At 38.5% G+C, this 14,251-nt stretch overlaps 1 protein-coding gene across 1 annotated transcript in view; it reads left to right on the plus strand.

Annotated features, from left to right (window-relative positions):
* Positions 1 to 14,251, plus strand: part of LOC124722546 (F-BAR domain only protein 2-like) — a 313,554-nt gene that overhangs the window by 154,788 nt on the left and 144,515 nt on the right. The window contains exon 12 of the mRNA XM_047247688.1: positions 9,292 to 9,452. Coding sequence (XP_047103644.1) covers positions 9,292 to 9,452 — 161 coding nt within the window. The remainder of the gene's footprint in view (positions 1 to 9,291; positions 9,453 to 14,251) is intronic.

Raw genomic sequence — 14,251 nt, forward strand, 5'->3', positions numbered from 1 at the left:
TGCAGACAGTTTCATCATGGGAGGTAGGTTCATATCTAGGTAGTTAATACGGAGTTTGCACAGTCTTGCTGTGATAGGCTGTTACTGTGCCACATCACATGGCTGTGAAGAGGGCTCATAATGGCAACTGGTGTGTAATGGTGTCTCGTTTCCCATATGTAATAAGCATTTGGATCATGCAACAAGTAATGACTGATGAATAAATATTTTCTGGATGACAGAGATTGAGGAGTCAGTTATTTTACATTGCAAGACATGCTGATCACATCAGGTTGCCTCCAATGAAGGCTCTTTAGATGAAACTGTTTCATGGTGCTTAGTCCAGTAGATATTTGAGGGCACGCACAGGCAGTATCCGTGACCTGATCACTCCTATCGGACATCATGTAGCGCGTGTTGTCAGATGTGCCAAATGGTTCATGCAGTTTCAAATGCTGCACTGTCTTCTAACTGGGCGTGTGTGGCACTACCTCTGCACATCTCATTTGTTTACCTGGATCATTACCAGAGACTTACCAAAAGGATATTAGTTACTTGCATTGATGCGGAACCATCTTTTACAGTTTTCTTATGAAGTGGTTCATTGGACTGTACGATTGGAATGATCGTCAGTGATGAATCCAAGTATTTTGTGGCCATTGATAATGATCATATTTCCTATGGACATTTAGTGGTGCCTGACTCCAACATTTGCTGTGGGAAGAAATGTTCCCCAAACACTGTTTTGCTGAGCTGGGTAACCTTTGTGTGTGCAACATTGTTGCCAGTTACAGTAGTAATGGGATTATGAAAGTGCAAGTGCCCTGTGTGAGATATCCTGAACCACACATCTAGCCTCTCGTCAATCTGATTCCAGACAACATTTTGCAACAGGACAGTGTGCAACTGCAGGAAGCAAGGATATGACTGGAATGATTGTGAAACATTTCCACATAAGTATGGGGTACTAAATTTCTCAACCTCTCACCAACACAGCCTATACAAGACCTTGTAGAAAACCACCGGCAGTTCCTGCATCCTGTATGGGATTAAGAGACAGACCTGCAGCATATATTGGACATGCCACTAACTACCATACAACATTTTTCTGCTTCCATGTCTACTGAAAACACATATTTTACCCAAAAGAGGTAGCCTAATGAGTTACTACAGCTTCATTCAGTGGTTACACACTGTCTGTTGCTACTCGTATTTGCTGTCACCATTGGTTGACACCATTGCTGGATTAAACTTCACATATTTTGAGAATTCACCCTGTAACACTGATTATGCTCCATATCTATTTGCCTTGTGTTACAAGACAACTAATGAAAGTGGTTTGATGAGTAGTTTCAAGGCGTTGAGTGTACCACATTTGACATATTCCTTGTACCAGTACACTAACTAGTGTGGCAGATATGTCTTCACTGCATGTAGCTGTAATAATTGGCTTTGCAGAATCTATTAAAAAGCAGAACGTTTTTGAAAGAATGCTAAACTGGTCATACGTACGACCTGAACAAAGACAAGAGGATGGTGTATCCAGTCACAGCAGATTCCTCACTAGCGTGGTTGGCTCCTGCGACTTCCAACTCATTACCATGATTCTAAAGTCCCAAGTCCCCAGCAGAATGATACCTATTTGTGTTCCTTACGCATAAACTGCTCTAGAAATCAGTGTCTGGGGTCATGAGTATTCCGCTACACATTTTGTTTAATAAGTTGCTAGATCGAATTTTTATGAGATACAAGTGATACCATAATTTGAATTTGTAACTATGTTGACCAAAGTTTCCCATATTAACACTAAGTGATACAAAAGTCCTCAAACCTCCAAATTAAGGTTATTTAGCCACGGTAGACTTCGAGCTCTTCCCTGAAACTAAAACCTGCCCTAAAGTAGGAGCATTTTAATGATGGTGAATCGCATCAGTGCAATATGGCATTCATTATTAACAACATTGTGGTCAAAGCAAATTGTCAAGGTATTCCAGAGTGCTTACAGTTGGTGGTATGATAATATATTTTGTAAAAAAATTTCTGTTTATTACAATGTAGTACCGTTGGCGTGTGGGTTACTGTTGTGATCTGCACTCCCGGGAAATCAAGATCAAAAGCTGACCATTCCACTAACTCAATGCGCAATGAGGATTTTTTTCAGCTTTGGTAAAATCTTATCAAATTTGTGGTAAAACAATTATGTTCTTCTAAGGACACAAAAGTGCACCCATCTGTGAAAGATTCATCTTTGTACAAATTTCGAAGTGTCTTACGTACATGCCTAGAAGGAGAGACACTGTTGACATTCCACAGCTATAGGAAATGCTTTAAAATTAATTCACTGACTGGGAATTAATTCCAAAATCCAAAGTGCTGTAATGAAGAATGAGTGTGTGTCGACCAGCAAGGAAGTGATTTCTGAGTCCAAGACAGGGCATTTCACTCGTATTTTCACCATCATCATTATCAGTGAGGACCTGCCTTTCCACTGCTATTTAGCAGTGGCTGAAAGGTCTAGTTGGAACTTTGAGTCCACCAAAGATGTTTTCAATGAGCCCTTATCTCTGTGGGAGTGGGTTTCAAGATTATCTATAGCATATTACATGACACTAGGTCACAACAAAATCCATTATTGCATGTTGTTGCACGTCAACAGAAGTACTTTCAAAATCCGTCTTGAACTTTGTCTTAATATGGAGAAGTGAGAACTTTTTGGCTCATCAGAGTTAGTCACATTAATTCCCCTTCTTAAGCCTCAGAAGAATCTTACCAGTCCAAATAGGTAATGTAATGTTACCCCTCATGAAACACATGGGAAAACTTGAGAGCAGATGGTCAACTGCTATCATGTCACAATCTTAGGATCATAAAAAATGTATTCTGTACCCCAGGTATGATACATATCATACAATTACTCACCCAATCAAGGAATGATTTTTGCAATAGTCATCCACAAGTCAAGAGACACTTTGGATTTCAAAATTAATTCGGCCAGAAAATTAATTTTAAAACGTGTTGTACAGCTGTGGATTATCAACAGTGTCTGTTCTTTCAGACCTGCATGTAAGAAAGACACTTCAGAGTGCGTGCAAAGACCAATATTTCACAGATGGTTGCAGTTTCACATCCTTTGAAGTACATAATTGTTTTACTGGAAATCTGATGCATATTAGAAAAAAGGAATTTCAAATGATATTTACAAATCATAGTTGTGAAACATTTTAGATGAGCCCTACAGTTTTAACATAGTATGTACAGGGAGGAGAAGACAGTGAGATTTGTGTGGCTCTTCAGTATTATGCTCCGATTGTGGTACCGGGTTTTATCTGCTGATAACTTTCACAACTTACCTGCTGAGTAGCATGTGATCCAGAAGATGTAAAGAGCAGATGAAATGTCAGCAAAGGATGAAGTTACTCATCTGCTCCAGTTGCCCTAGCCCTCTTCAGGGTCTCTAATAAATAAGTGATGCTGAGAAAATGGAGCTGAATATCCAGAGCACCATTTTCCTGCTATGACAGTAGGGACAGATGCGTTTGACTTGGTTATGGGCATATGGGAACAGAGAAATGAGCAAGCTGATCCTGAAGCCAAAGAAAACTGTAGAAGTATTAGCTGAACAGTGTGCTACATCTGTGCAAGCTACTATCTTAATGTTGAGACCACAGGGTTGTGTTCTGAAAGTTGGAGCATTGGCTGAAGATCAGGACAACATGGGTGAGGACAACATGCTGCAGTTGGTGAAATTAGTGTTCTGGCTGTGACATTTCTCCTTCTGATCCTAGAGTTGGGGTTAAGTCCCAACCATCTGTTCCTGTAGGGCACACTCTAACAACACCCAAGATGTTCTACAAATTTTGTATGCAATAATATAACGGAGCACATTTTACGTTTTGACAGATAGGCAGAAGCTGACTCGCAGAATGTTTCAGACGAGCATTTCAATAAAAATTTTACTTGGTAATGTTTTGTAAAACACACACACACACACACACACACACACACACACACACACACACACACACACACATTTGTTCTCATCATTTATTGTTGCTTTTGTTCCCTACAGTATGTGGTGGAGTGTCTACCAGGCTGCTACAGTCTGCTGCATGTGTTACCATGTAATGTTAACCACCATACAACTTTATTTGGTGTTGCATTTTCATGATATTTAAAAGAAGTCATTTTCCTGCATAGGCCATTTTTAAAAAATTGAAATAAACGCTTTATTTCATTATTGGCGATTAGCTAATTTTTCCTCCTTGGTCATGTGGCAACTCCTTCCATAGCCTCCATCCGTAGCAGCAGATGATGGGTGAGCCTCACTGCTTTTCATGAGCAATTCAAACTCTGGCACTTTGTTGCAAATGCTTTGGCAGTTTACCATTAGGATTTTAATATTCTCTACTGTGAGAGGCATTTCTTTCAACCTTACAATGATACTTCCAGGTTTCTTACAGCTATCATTATCTGGATTGGATGGAGAGTCAAAAAAAAAAACCCTTGTATGCGGCACACACAGTCAGCTACCTGAGTTGCTCTTATGTGTAGCACACTTGTAACCCTTTAGGGGGACCCTACAATTCTCGACCCTATGGTGCAAGTCCAGGAAATCGTAGCGCCTAGCTTTTCACAGAACCTTCGAAGTCACTGGTTCAGTCCTTTCACTCGACACAGAACAAAAGGGCCACGATAAGTTCTGGGGAGAAGACTGCAAATTGTGAGCTTTGTTGAAACACTATGCACAAGGCTGGTCTTCTCAACCTTCTCTGTCAGTCGCTAGAATGATCCAAGTATGACCTCAGAGCCCAGACAACAGGCATCATTTGTTCCAATGTTCACCACAATCTGCAGTTAGCTACACCCTGTTCCCTCAGTGACTGCAGGGATAGCCTCTTCAACATTTTGAATCCCCCCCAGGCATATACACTGACTGTATGTGGTGTCCTTTCATGTCCCTTGCTGCCATTTCTTAAGGGGTACCATCATTTGCTGTACATTTGAGCTGCTGACAACTAATGAACCCTACCATTTTGTAACTGCCTCCTCTTGACACCAGACAAAACAGGTGAAGTGAGTCCCACTGGCTCAGTTTCAGTTCCAGTGAAAGATAGTGTCTCGAATTTGTCGGTTAGGGGATTGGTATAACACCCTGAGCCCTTTGTGGTCCCCGTCCACCTAGATCTACCGTTGACACATCGCTTGCAGTCAAGTGGACGTGTAATAATGGATCCTGTACTTTCTGCATGGGAGACAGAATCCACAGGAGAGAATAGTACTTGAGGTACCTCTGGTACCGGTAACACAGGTACACGACTCTTGGCAGCTCTTCCAACACACCAATTCGCAGCAGCTGCCAATTAATGAGCAGCAATCAGGGTGATTTTGAGATGCTTATGAACATCAGCCAACTCATCCCGTGTTCGAGAACAGCATTTACATGGGGCTGTATTTTTGGTGGTCCAATGTACTACAAGGCAGTGAACAAATAACTTTAATTTAAACCCGCTGTCTATTTTGTTGGCTGTTGAGCTAAAAAGTTGCTAATTTCCTATAAGAATTGGAGAAAATACACACAAGATTTCTGTTAAGTGAACACAAAAACCTGTGATAAAAATTACTAGTTTCATAAAATGTTTTGAGGTTTATTAGAGTTGTTAGCAAACTCGAAAACAGTTAATTTGTGATAAGTGCTGACAATATATAGGGCTGCTACACTTCAATGGGAAACTAGATGTAACACAATATCTGCTACAGTGATTAAACCACAAATACCAAATTACTACAGATTGCTCATAGGTTACGCAAAGGACAATGGTGGGTTCTGAAAATTCACAAAAATACACATTTTTTTGCATTGATATACAATGAAATTCAGGGGTGATATATTCTCTGGCAGACTTGTGAACTACAAATGCTGATTCGTTTAAAAATAAGTTACGTAACCAAAACACTTGTACTGGTAACTTATGAAAATATAGTATTGTAAGCATCCAGAAATTCTCAGGTAACCAATTTCTCATGTAATTGTACAATGAAATTAGAGAACAGTTGTTTTGAACAAGGATAGGCTTGCCTTAAGCCTATAATTGATGACAACGGTATGAGTTTATCGTGGCATTTGCAAATGTTCAAAAGTTAACAATATATCACAATACAAATAGGTATCTATACAATCGGTGAAAGATTATGCAAAAGCAATGCAAACAGTAAAATGTGCAAATGTAGAACTTAAATTGACACATGAATCTTGTACATGCAGTTTCAAACAAAGGAAAATTTCTGAAGTAATTTTTTATATGTAAATAATGTACGCATCACACGGATTTTTCATGCAGCATATTTCTATGCACACTTCTACACTGGAGTGCTGATGAAGAACACTGCAGCATGAGTTTATCTCAGTCAGAATTGTTAAAATATGGAGCACTAACAAAGCATGACTTCTGCCTGTTGCAGCTAACTATGCAGGTACTTGTATCGGTATTGGCTGATGCATTTGCTATAAGATGTGAAAACATTGTGGCAGCTTTCTTTGTTTCTACTTTTGAGATGAGCACACACAGTGCCTGTTCACTTCTGTCGCATTGAACCAACAAAATTCTCATGAAAAAAGTAAAAAAATAGTGTACAAGTTGAGTGTGTAATAAAACAGGAGTTCATTTCTGCATGTGTTTGGGGAAACATCCAGGGGCTTTCAGAGGTACACACAAACACCATTTTTTTCTCCTGATTCCATTATCTAGCTACATAACTCTTAGTATTCAAATAACCTGCCCATATGATGACTTACAGGAGGATAAGATGATGACTTACAGGGGGATAAGATGATAAATAGAAGGTCTAAAACCTGAGTCCTCTCGTTGCACCGCATGAAAGGATCCAACTGTAGTTTCACTCATTGTCCGTTCTTCAATTTAAAATTCAGATTAAATAGCAAATAATAAGTTTTATATGCAAGCCATAAGGTATACTTTGAAAGACCATCTTCAGCATGAAAAGCATAATCTTGTATCACCAGTCCTTAAAAAAAAAAGAGTGCTGATGTTAATAATAATAATAAATAATAATAATAATGGCCCAATATACACAATAATAATAATAATAATAATAATAATAATAATACTGGACCAATATACACAATAACAATACTAAAATGTAGACTTCCACGGCCTGAAAAATCATGTCCATTATAATTATCCAGGCTGTTATGCCGTGGTCGGTTGATCAATTTTGTCTCAATTCCCAATGTTTCGTCTCCGACTGCGGGAGACATCTTCAAGGGGGTCCGTAGGTCGATGGAAGGTCCAACACACCCACTGGCTTGCTACTGACCTACGGACCCCCTTGAAGATGTCTCCCGCAGTCGGAGACGAGACGTTGGGAATTGAGACAAAATTCATCAACCGACCACGGCATAACAGCCCGTATAATTATAATGGACACAATAACAATAGCATACAAGCTTTTGGATATATGGATTATTTCACCTAAAAAAATAAAAAATAAAAAAGATGACGATATGGGGCTTTTTGAGGATCAAATAAGTCACCCAGGCCCTTTGGTCAGGCGAGGCGCAACACAGACTGACTGTAATTAGTGAAATACTGGTAATTGTTAATTCATCCATTTATATTTTGTCACTTGGTAAGCAGTTATTTCCATATTTACTTGACTGTAGTTTAAATTTAAAAATCCTTTCCAGGAAAAGTAAAAGTACACTATTTTGTTTTTGCTTCTTTCGCCTTTTCTACATCTACATCTACATTTATACTCCGCAAGCCACCCAACGGTGTGTGGCGGAGGGCACTTCACGTGCCACTGTCATTACCTCCCTTTCCTGTTCCAGTCGCGTATGGTTCGCGGGAAGAACGCCTGTCTGAAAGCCTCCGTGCGCGCTCTAATCTCTCTAATTTTACATTCGTGATCTCCTCGGGAGGTATAAGTAGGGGGAAGCAATATATTCGATACCTCATCCAGAAACGCACCCTCTCGAAACCTGGCGAGCAAGCTACACCGCGATGCAGAGCGCCTCTCTTGCAGAGTCTGCCACTTGAGTTTGCTAAACATCTCCGTAACGCTATCACGGTTACCAAATAACCCTGTGACGAAACGCGCCGCTCTTCTTTGGATCTTCTCTATCTCCTCCGTCAGACCGATCTGGTACGGATCCCACACTGATGAGCAATACTCAAGTATAGGTCGAACGAGTGTTTTGTAAGCCACCTCCTTTGTTGATGGACTACATTTTCTAAGGACTCTCCCAATGAATCTCAACCTGGTACCCGCCTTACCAACAATTAATTTTATATGATCATTCCACTTCAAATCATTCCGCACGCATACTCCCAGATATTTTACAGAAGTAACTGCTACCAGTGTTTGTTCCGCTATCATATAATCATACAATAAAGGATCCTTCTTTCTATGCATTCGCAATACATTACATTTGTCTATGTTAAGGGTCAGTTGCCACTCCCTGCACCAAGTGCCTATCCGCTGCAGATCTTCCTGCATTTCGCTACAATTTTCTAACGCTGCAACTTCTCTGTATACTACAGCATCATCCGCGAAAAGCCGCATGGAACTTCCGACACTATCTACTGGGTCATTTATATATATTGTGAAAAGCAATGGTCCCATAACACTCCCCTGTGGCACGCCAGAGGTTACTTTAACGTCTGTAGACGTCTCTCCATTGATAACAACATGCTGTGTTCTGTTTGCTAAAAACTCTTCAATCCAGTCACACAGCTGGTCTGATATTCCGTAGGCTCTTACTTTGTTTATCAGGCGACAGTGCGGAACTGTATCGAACGCCTTCCGGAAGTCAAGAAAAATAGCATCTACCTGGGAGCCTGTATCTAATATTTTCTGGGTCTCATGAACAAATAAAGCGAGTTGGGTCTCACACGATCGCTTTTGTTTGCCATGAGTATAATATGACTACAAAGAAGTCAACCAAGTTGAAATTGTTCACTATAGCAGAAGTAAACACTCCTAATAAATCAAAGTAGCCAACAAACCTATTGCACATAGCAGAGATAGTCAGGTGTTACGAATGTTAGTCACATGTGTTGGTGAAGTCTCAGGTGTGACTATGGGGTGGATACAAAAAACTGAAAAATAGATTGTGTGGGCATTTTGACCCCTTCCTCTTTTTCTTTCCTGCATATGGAGTACACTCATGGATTCCCATGATTGGTTTTATTCTGCTTTACATGTCTGAACCAGTGTTGTGAGGAAGCAAATCTGTGAACACTAATTTATATAATTGAATCATTTTATATAATTATGTGCAAATATTCTCAGGAAACCAAGTAGTGATCTTTTGGGATTGAATCTCTTCCAAAGTCCGACTGCATCTAGTGCCTCAACCCCAACAGGGAATCATCCATATGCACCACTACACAGCCCAACGCAGCCAACAGTTAGCAGTCCAGCTCCATCAACATCATCATCACGCTATGCAGGTTTGTAATTTAATCTGAGATAATGTCATTTAATTTATTATAAGTAAAGTTTTTCATACTTTTTTATCCAGCCAGTCAGTCAGTCACCCACTTGGTAATGAGTGAGTCAGGCAATGCTTCAATACTTCCCAAACAAATAAGTCACATGCTGAAAGAAAAAATATTAAATTTAACAATAATGTGCAGGGACTCTCAGTTTCAAGAATATAAAAAAATCAAATTTGAATCCTATCTTTAATTCTGAATGACTTCTTGTTTTTTTATTTACTATTTGTGTTTTTACCAGTTAAATAGATAGTGCGGTCAAAAGTGAACATGTCATTTACAAAAATCACATACACTGCAACTGCTACAAAAATAAAATATTGTTTGTATGTTAAACCCTAATTTCTTTTCCTCTCATTGGGTGCTGCTACATTTCCTCTTAATATTTTATGAATATTTGTTAAGTAGATTACTGTTTTGTGAAATACACAGATATGAGAATGATTAACTTTGTTCAGGCTCTTGATCATTGTCCAAATCCTTAACATCCCAGATTTGTGGCTGCCTTGGTGTCTTGGTTGCCTTAATCTTCTTATACAATTTTGCTGCAACACATCCAATACTTTTCCAGTTTTTGTCACCTTCCTGTTACTTTTATGGTTGGTACTTCTCATGCTTCCTCGGGGATTTGTCAATGCCTTGTCTGTTCAATTTTTTGTATTCAGTGCAGAACTCGTTTTCTTTCTTCAGTGACCAGATTTTGTGTCATTTTACTGCTGCTCCCAGAATTTTTTATGTTCAGATTTTTTGCTGTTTTCTCATTTGTTGTAAAATGGTTTTCAATGTTCTTCCACTTATTCCATTTTATTGCTATTCTTTCATCATTCCTGTCTGTTACTGGTTGGTAGTTAGCTGTCACAGTTGAACCACTTAAAGTATAAGGTGTGTAACTCCACTTTCCCTTATTTTTTAGATAAGGTCAGGATCTTGTTCAGGAAGTGGCATTCTGTCATCAGAGCAAATTACGTTATTTGTAACTTGCATAGCAGCTTAATATGCAGCAGCACAAATTTCTACTGTATTCAGAGACATCTATCTGTTGACTGCTGAAGTGGTGTAGTTGCAAGCTACTCCACTGTGCCTGCTGTTGTTCTTAGTTGATGCAGGTAGTTGTGGATGTCTGACTGTTCCTGTAATAGGATTTTACTTCTGCAGTTGTTTGAATTGTGTTCTGTGTTATTCACCATGAGTTAAAGTAATAAAGACAGCATTGAGGAGCTGATTAATTGGGACAATAAAATATCCAGTGATGAATATTTTCCATGACATTGAGGTAGCCCAGTGCTTGTCAGTGTTTTGACATCAAAATTAATAGTTCTTGTGTTTGGATGCACTTACCAATATGAAGTGCAATATCTGAGACATAACAGCTGTAGATAAACTTGACTTTGCATTATTATGTGGCCTGATAAACGGAAAATATCACAACGGCAACTAACTTTTTTGTGTAGCCATTAATGGAAGAAATGAAACAATGCATAAGAAATACTTTTTGGAAACATTCAAAATCTCTAATGGAAGAATTCATAAAAAAGGTAAAACTTACAGAGCCTCCATGTGAAGACAGCTGAGGCTAGGAAACTCCTGGTAACAAAACTCCTGAAGAAAAACTGGTAATAGTATGTGACCACATAGCATTATTTCACTCTTATCCGTCTCACTGTACTATATATGCCACAATCCAAACAAAAGATATTTATCAGAAAACTTGAATATTTGACTGCTCAAGAATTTGTACAAATAACATTGTGAAAGTTAAAGGAAAATGTCAAGTGAAGAAAACATTTACCGTAGAACAACACCAGTGTACAGTGTGATAACTTTGCTAACAAACTCGTCTGTTCGAGAGATGAACAACAAAAGGTACAGCTTCAACAAGGCTATGAATTGCATCTCCATAAGGCTGAAAATGGTAGTGTGTCCATGAACGTAGACACTGTAACGTTGGTTTCTGAGAGTTCCTGTTATGCCGTTTGTTTTGATTTAGAAAAATATGTATCCTCTCATAGACTGACATGTCAAGTAGCTTACTAAAAAGTAATTTATATGCTTCCCATTCGGGAGTGCCATGAGCTTTCATCAAAATTAGGATCATTGTACTGTGGGGATGAAGTGACTGGATCTCGAAGTTCCCAAGAAATTGGTGCCTGTTGAGTCACACACATCGAAAAAAAAAAAAAGAGCACCCTCCACAAAACACGTTGTCATCTATAGCAATGTTTGTACGGGAAAGAACAGGAAATGTAAAATAACCATGACATTAGTGAAACTAGTTTAAAGTAAAAAAATAAATAAATTGAAATCGTGCACTAAAAATTCATGACTAGTGGCTATTCCTTCCTATCTCCCCAATGATGGTGATTTTGGCTCAGTAGAAAATTGCAGCAAGGTACAACAGATATTTTGGCCTAATGATTGGTAGAAGATTATTGTCAAGACAGTAGGAAAAAATACCTTTCAAACCACTGTAATGACAGTGATTTCTTGTCTGTGGAAAACTTGGTGTAGTCAGTCATCAAGAGGACTGGCACTGAAAATCACCCAGTGTCATGGCTAAATATGCAGTGGATTTGGTACTAAAAGATTGATCCATCCACATTCTTTTTCAAGGAAACTTGTTCAACAGACATGGAATTTCACAAGTTGGACTTCAAGTTGAGATCTAAAAAAACGATGCACTGTTTTTCTAATATACCATAAAATGAGGTGAATCTGATCATAAACGGCAGTTTATTTTTTTTAAGTGCGCCCATTTACTGTAGTGATATCTGAATAAAAATTCAGTATGTTAATTTCACAACCTTGATAATGATATATTCATGTATTACATTACGTTTAATTTATAATTGCAGTTATTAGTTTAAGTTAATTGTTCATCTGTTTCACCTCCTCAGTTGAGGCGAATCCAATCATCATTGTATTTTGTATGGAGGAACGGAAGAAGACTTCCAGTGGAGTGAATCTGATCACTATTTTGATTTTTAAATAACATATTGCTGTATTTGCAACAAAATTTTACAATTTCTATACCAAACATATTTTTACAAGCACATTAAACTTAAGATTTTTGCTATAAAAACACTTGCATTCATGAAATTTGACAAACAAATATTAATTTTTAGTTATTGTATGTCGCAAACAATGTGAAAAGTACTTACTCAGTGTCATGATCATCTGTGCCTTTAAAAATAAATTTACCTTGCCTTCTATGTTCTGCAAAAGCTTTTTTTAATAATGTGGGCTCTTTCTACCTCAGTTGCATCATCAATTTCTGGAAAGACAAAATAAACATTATCATCAATAACTTTGTTTCTCAGAAATGTCATTTTTTAGGTGTCATTAGAGATGCTTTAAATTTTACCAATAAAAAACCTGAACCTTTTTTTCATAGGAAATTTTACTATGGTGAAATCATTTTCTTTAAATTCATGCCAATCTTTATCCTTTTCCTTGTCCATTTCTTCATTTTCATTTGACTCGTGCTGTTCTGGATCGCTGTTAGATGTTCTGGATAGGGACTCCCTACTTGCAGCCCCTTCACTATCATTTTCATTTAAGTCACTGACAGTAAATTACTTTTCCTGGAGTTAATGCCAAACACTTTGCTTGGTGCAGCTTTCCTTGGTGCAGATTTCCTTTTGTTTCATTAGAGCGAACCTGTTTCAGTTTCATTTTGAAGACTGTTGCGCAAGAAACGTTTGATGAGCTGGTGCCATGTGCATTATTATCGGTTGCTTCTGGAATCTGTGAAATGACGTTATTGGGACAGAAAGGAAAAATTCCTGCTTTTCTTAACCCAGATATTACATTTGATATGGACGTGATAGCTATATTTTCAAAGGTTTTTTTCAACAACCTAGAAAATTTGGATTTTGGCACCACTCCTCTATTCTTCCTTTCCAATCATATAGCACATTTCCCCAAGTTTTAAAGGTCTAAAAAAGGCCACATCAAGTGGCTGACACAAATGAGTAGAATTAGGTGGTAGAAGCACAAATTTAATGTCCTCTTCCTGGCACAGTTTAATCTTGTTACATGACTGATTACTCTGGAGATTGTTTAGGAAGTCCCAAATTCATATTCTTGAGGAAAAAAACCTTGTTTCACAAAGTGCCTAGCATCCAGCGCACGTTGATCTATAAATTATTCGGATGATTTCAAAACGCATCGCTATTGGTTTTTGAACATTTTTGAACGCATTCTAAGTTTGTTTCTGAATGAATAAGAAGTTGATTTTTGAAAACGTGTGTAGCGTACTTGATATCTCTGCCAGGGGAATCCCCATCGCACCTAGAAATAAACTTTCCTGCAGACAAAAGAGGACGGGGCTACAAGAGTTGAGTGGAATAAAGCCGAACAGGTGAATGCCAATCGCTGTTTATGTGGTCGACTGGGTTTTCGAATGATCAGCGTTGTTACAATTGCTACCGAAACTGTAGGTTCAGACCACCAGAATTGAAATGAACGACTAACAGTGGATTGCATATTATCTTCTCGGTGTATCCAAGAAAATTAAATTTTGACCCAAAATTTTTTGGCAGACCGCAACACTAGTAAGGAGCAGTTGTACAGTCCCTGGCTGGCAGCTGCTTAAGTTATATTCTGGGCGTAGCACAGAAAACGCGTTGTATGAATGCGTTGTATGAATGCGTAATAACATCTAACCAGAGAATAAACGTGGGATAACGAAACTGGTGATTGTGGTAGGGTTAGTGAAGCTAACCAGAGATTAAGTTTTGACACTGGCAGGAATA

This window comes from Schistocerca piceifrons, chromosome X (genome assembly GCF_021461385.2).
Source record: "Schistocerca piceifrons isolate TAMUIC-IGC-003096 chromosome X, iqSchPice1.1, whole genome shotgun sequence".
Lineage (NCBI taxonomy): Eukaryota > Metazoa > Arthropoda > Insecta > Orthoptera > Acrididae > Schistocerca > Schistocerca piceifrons.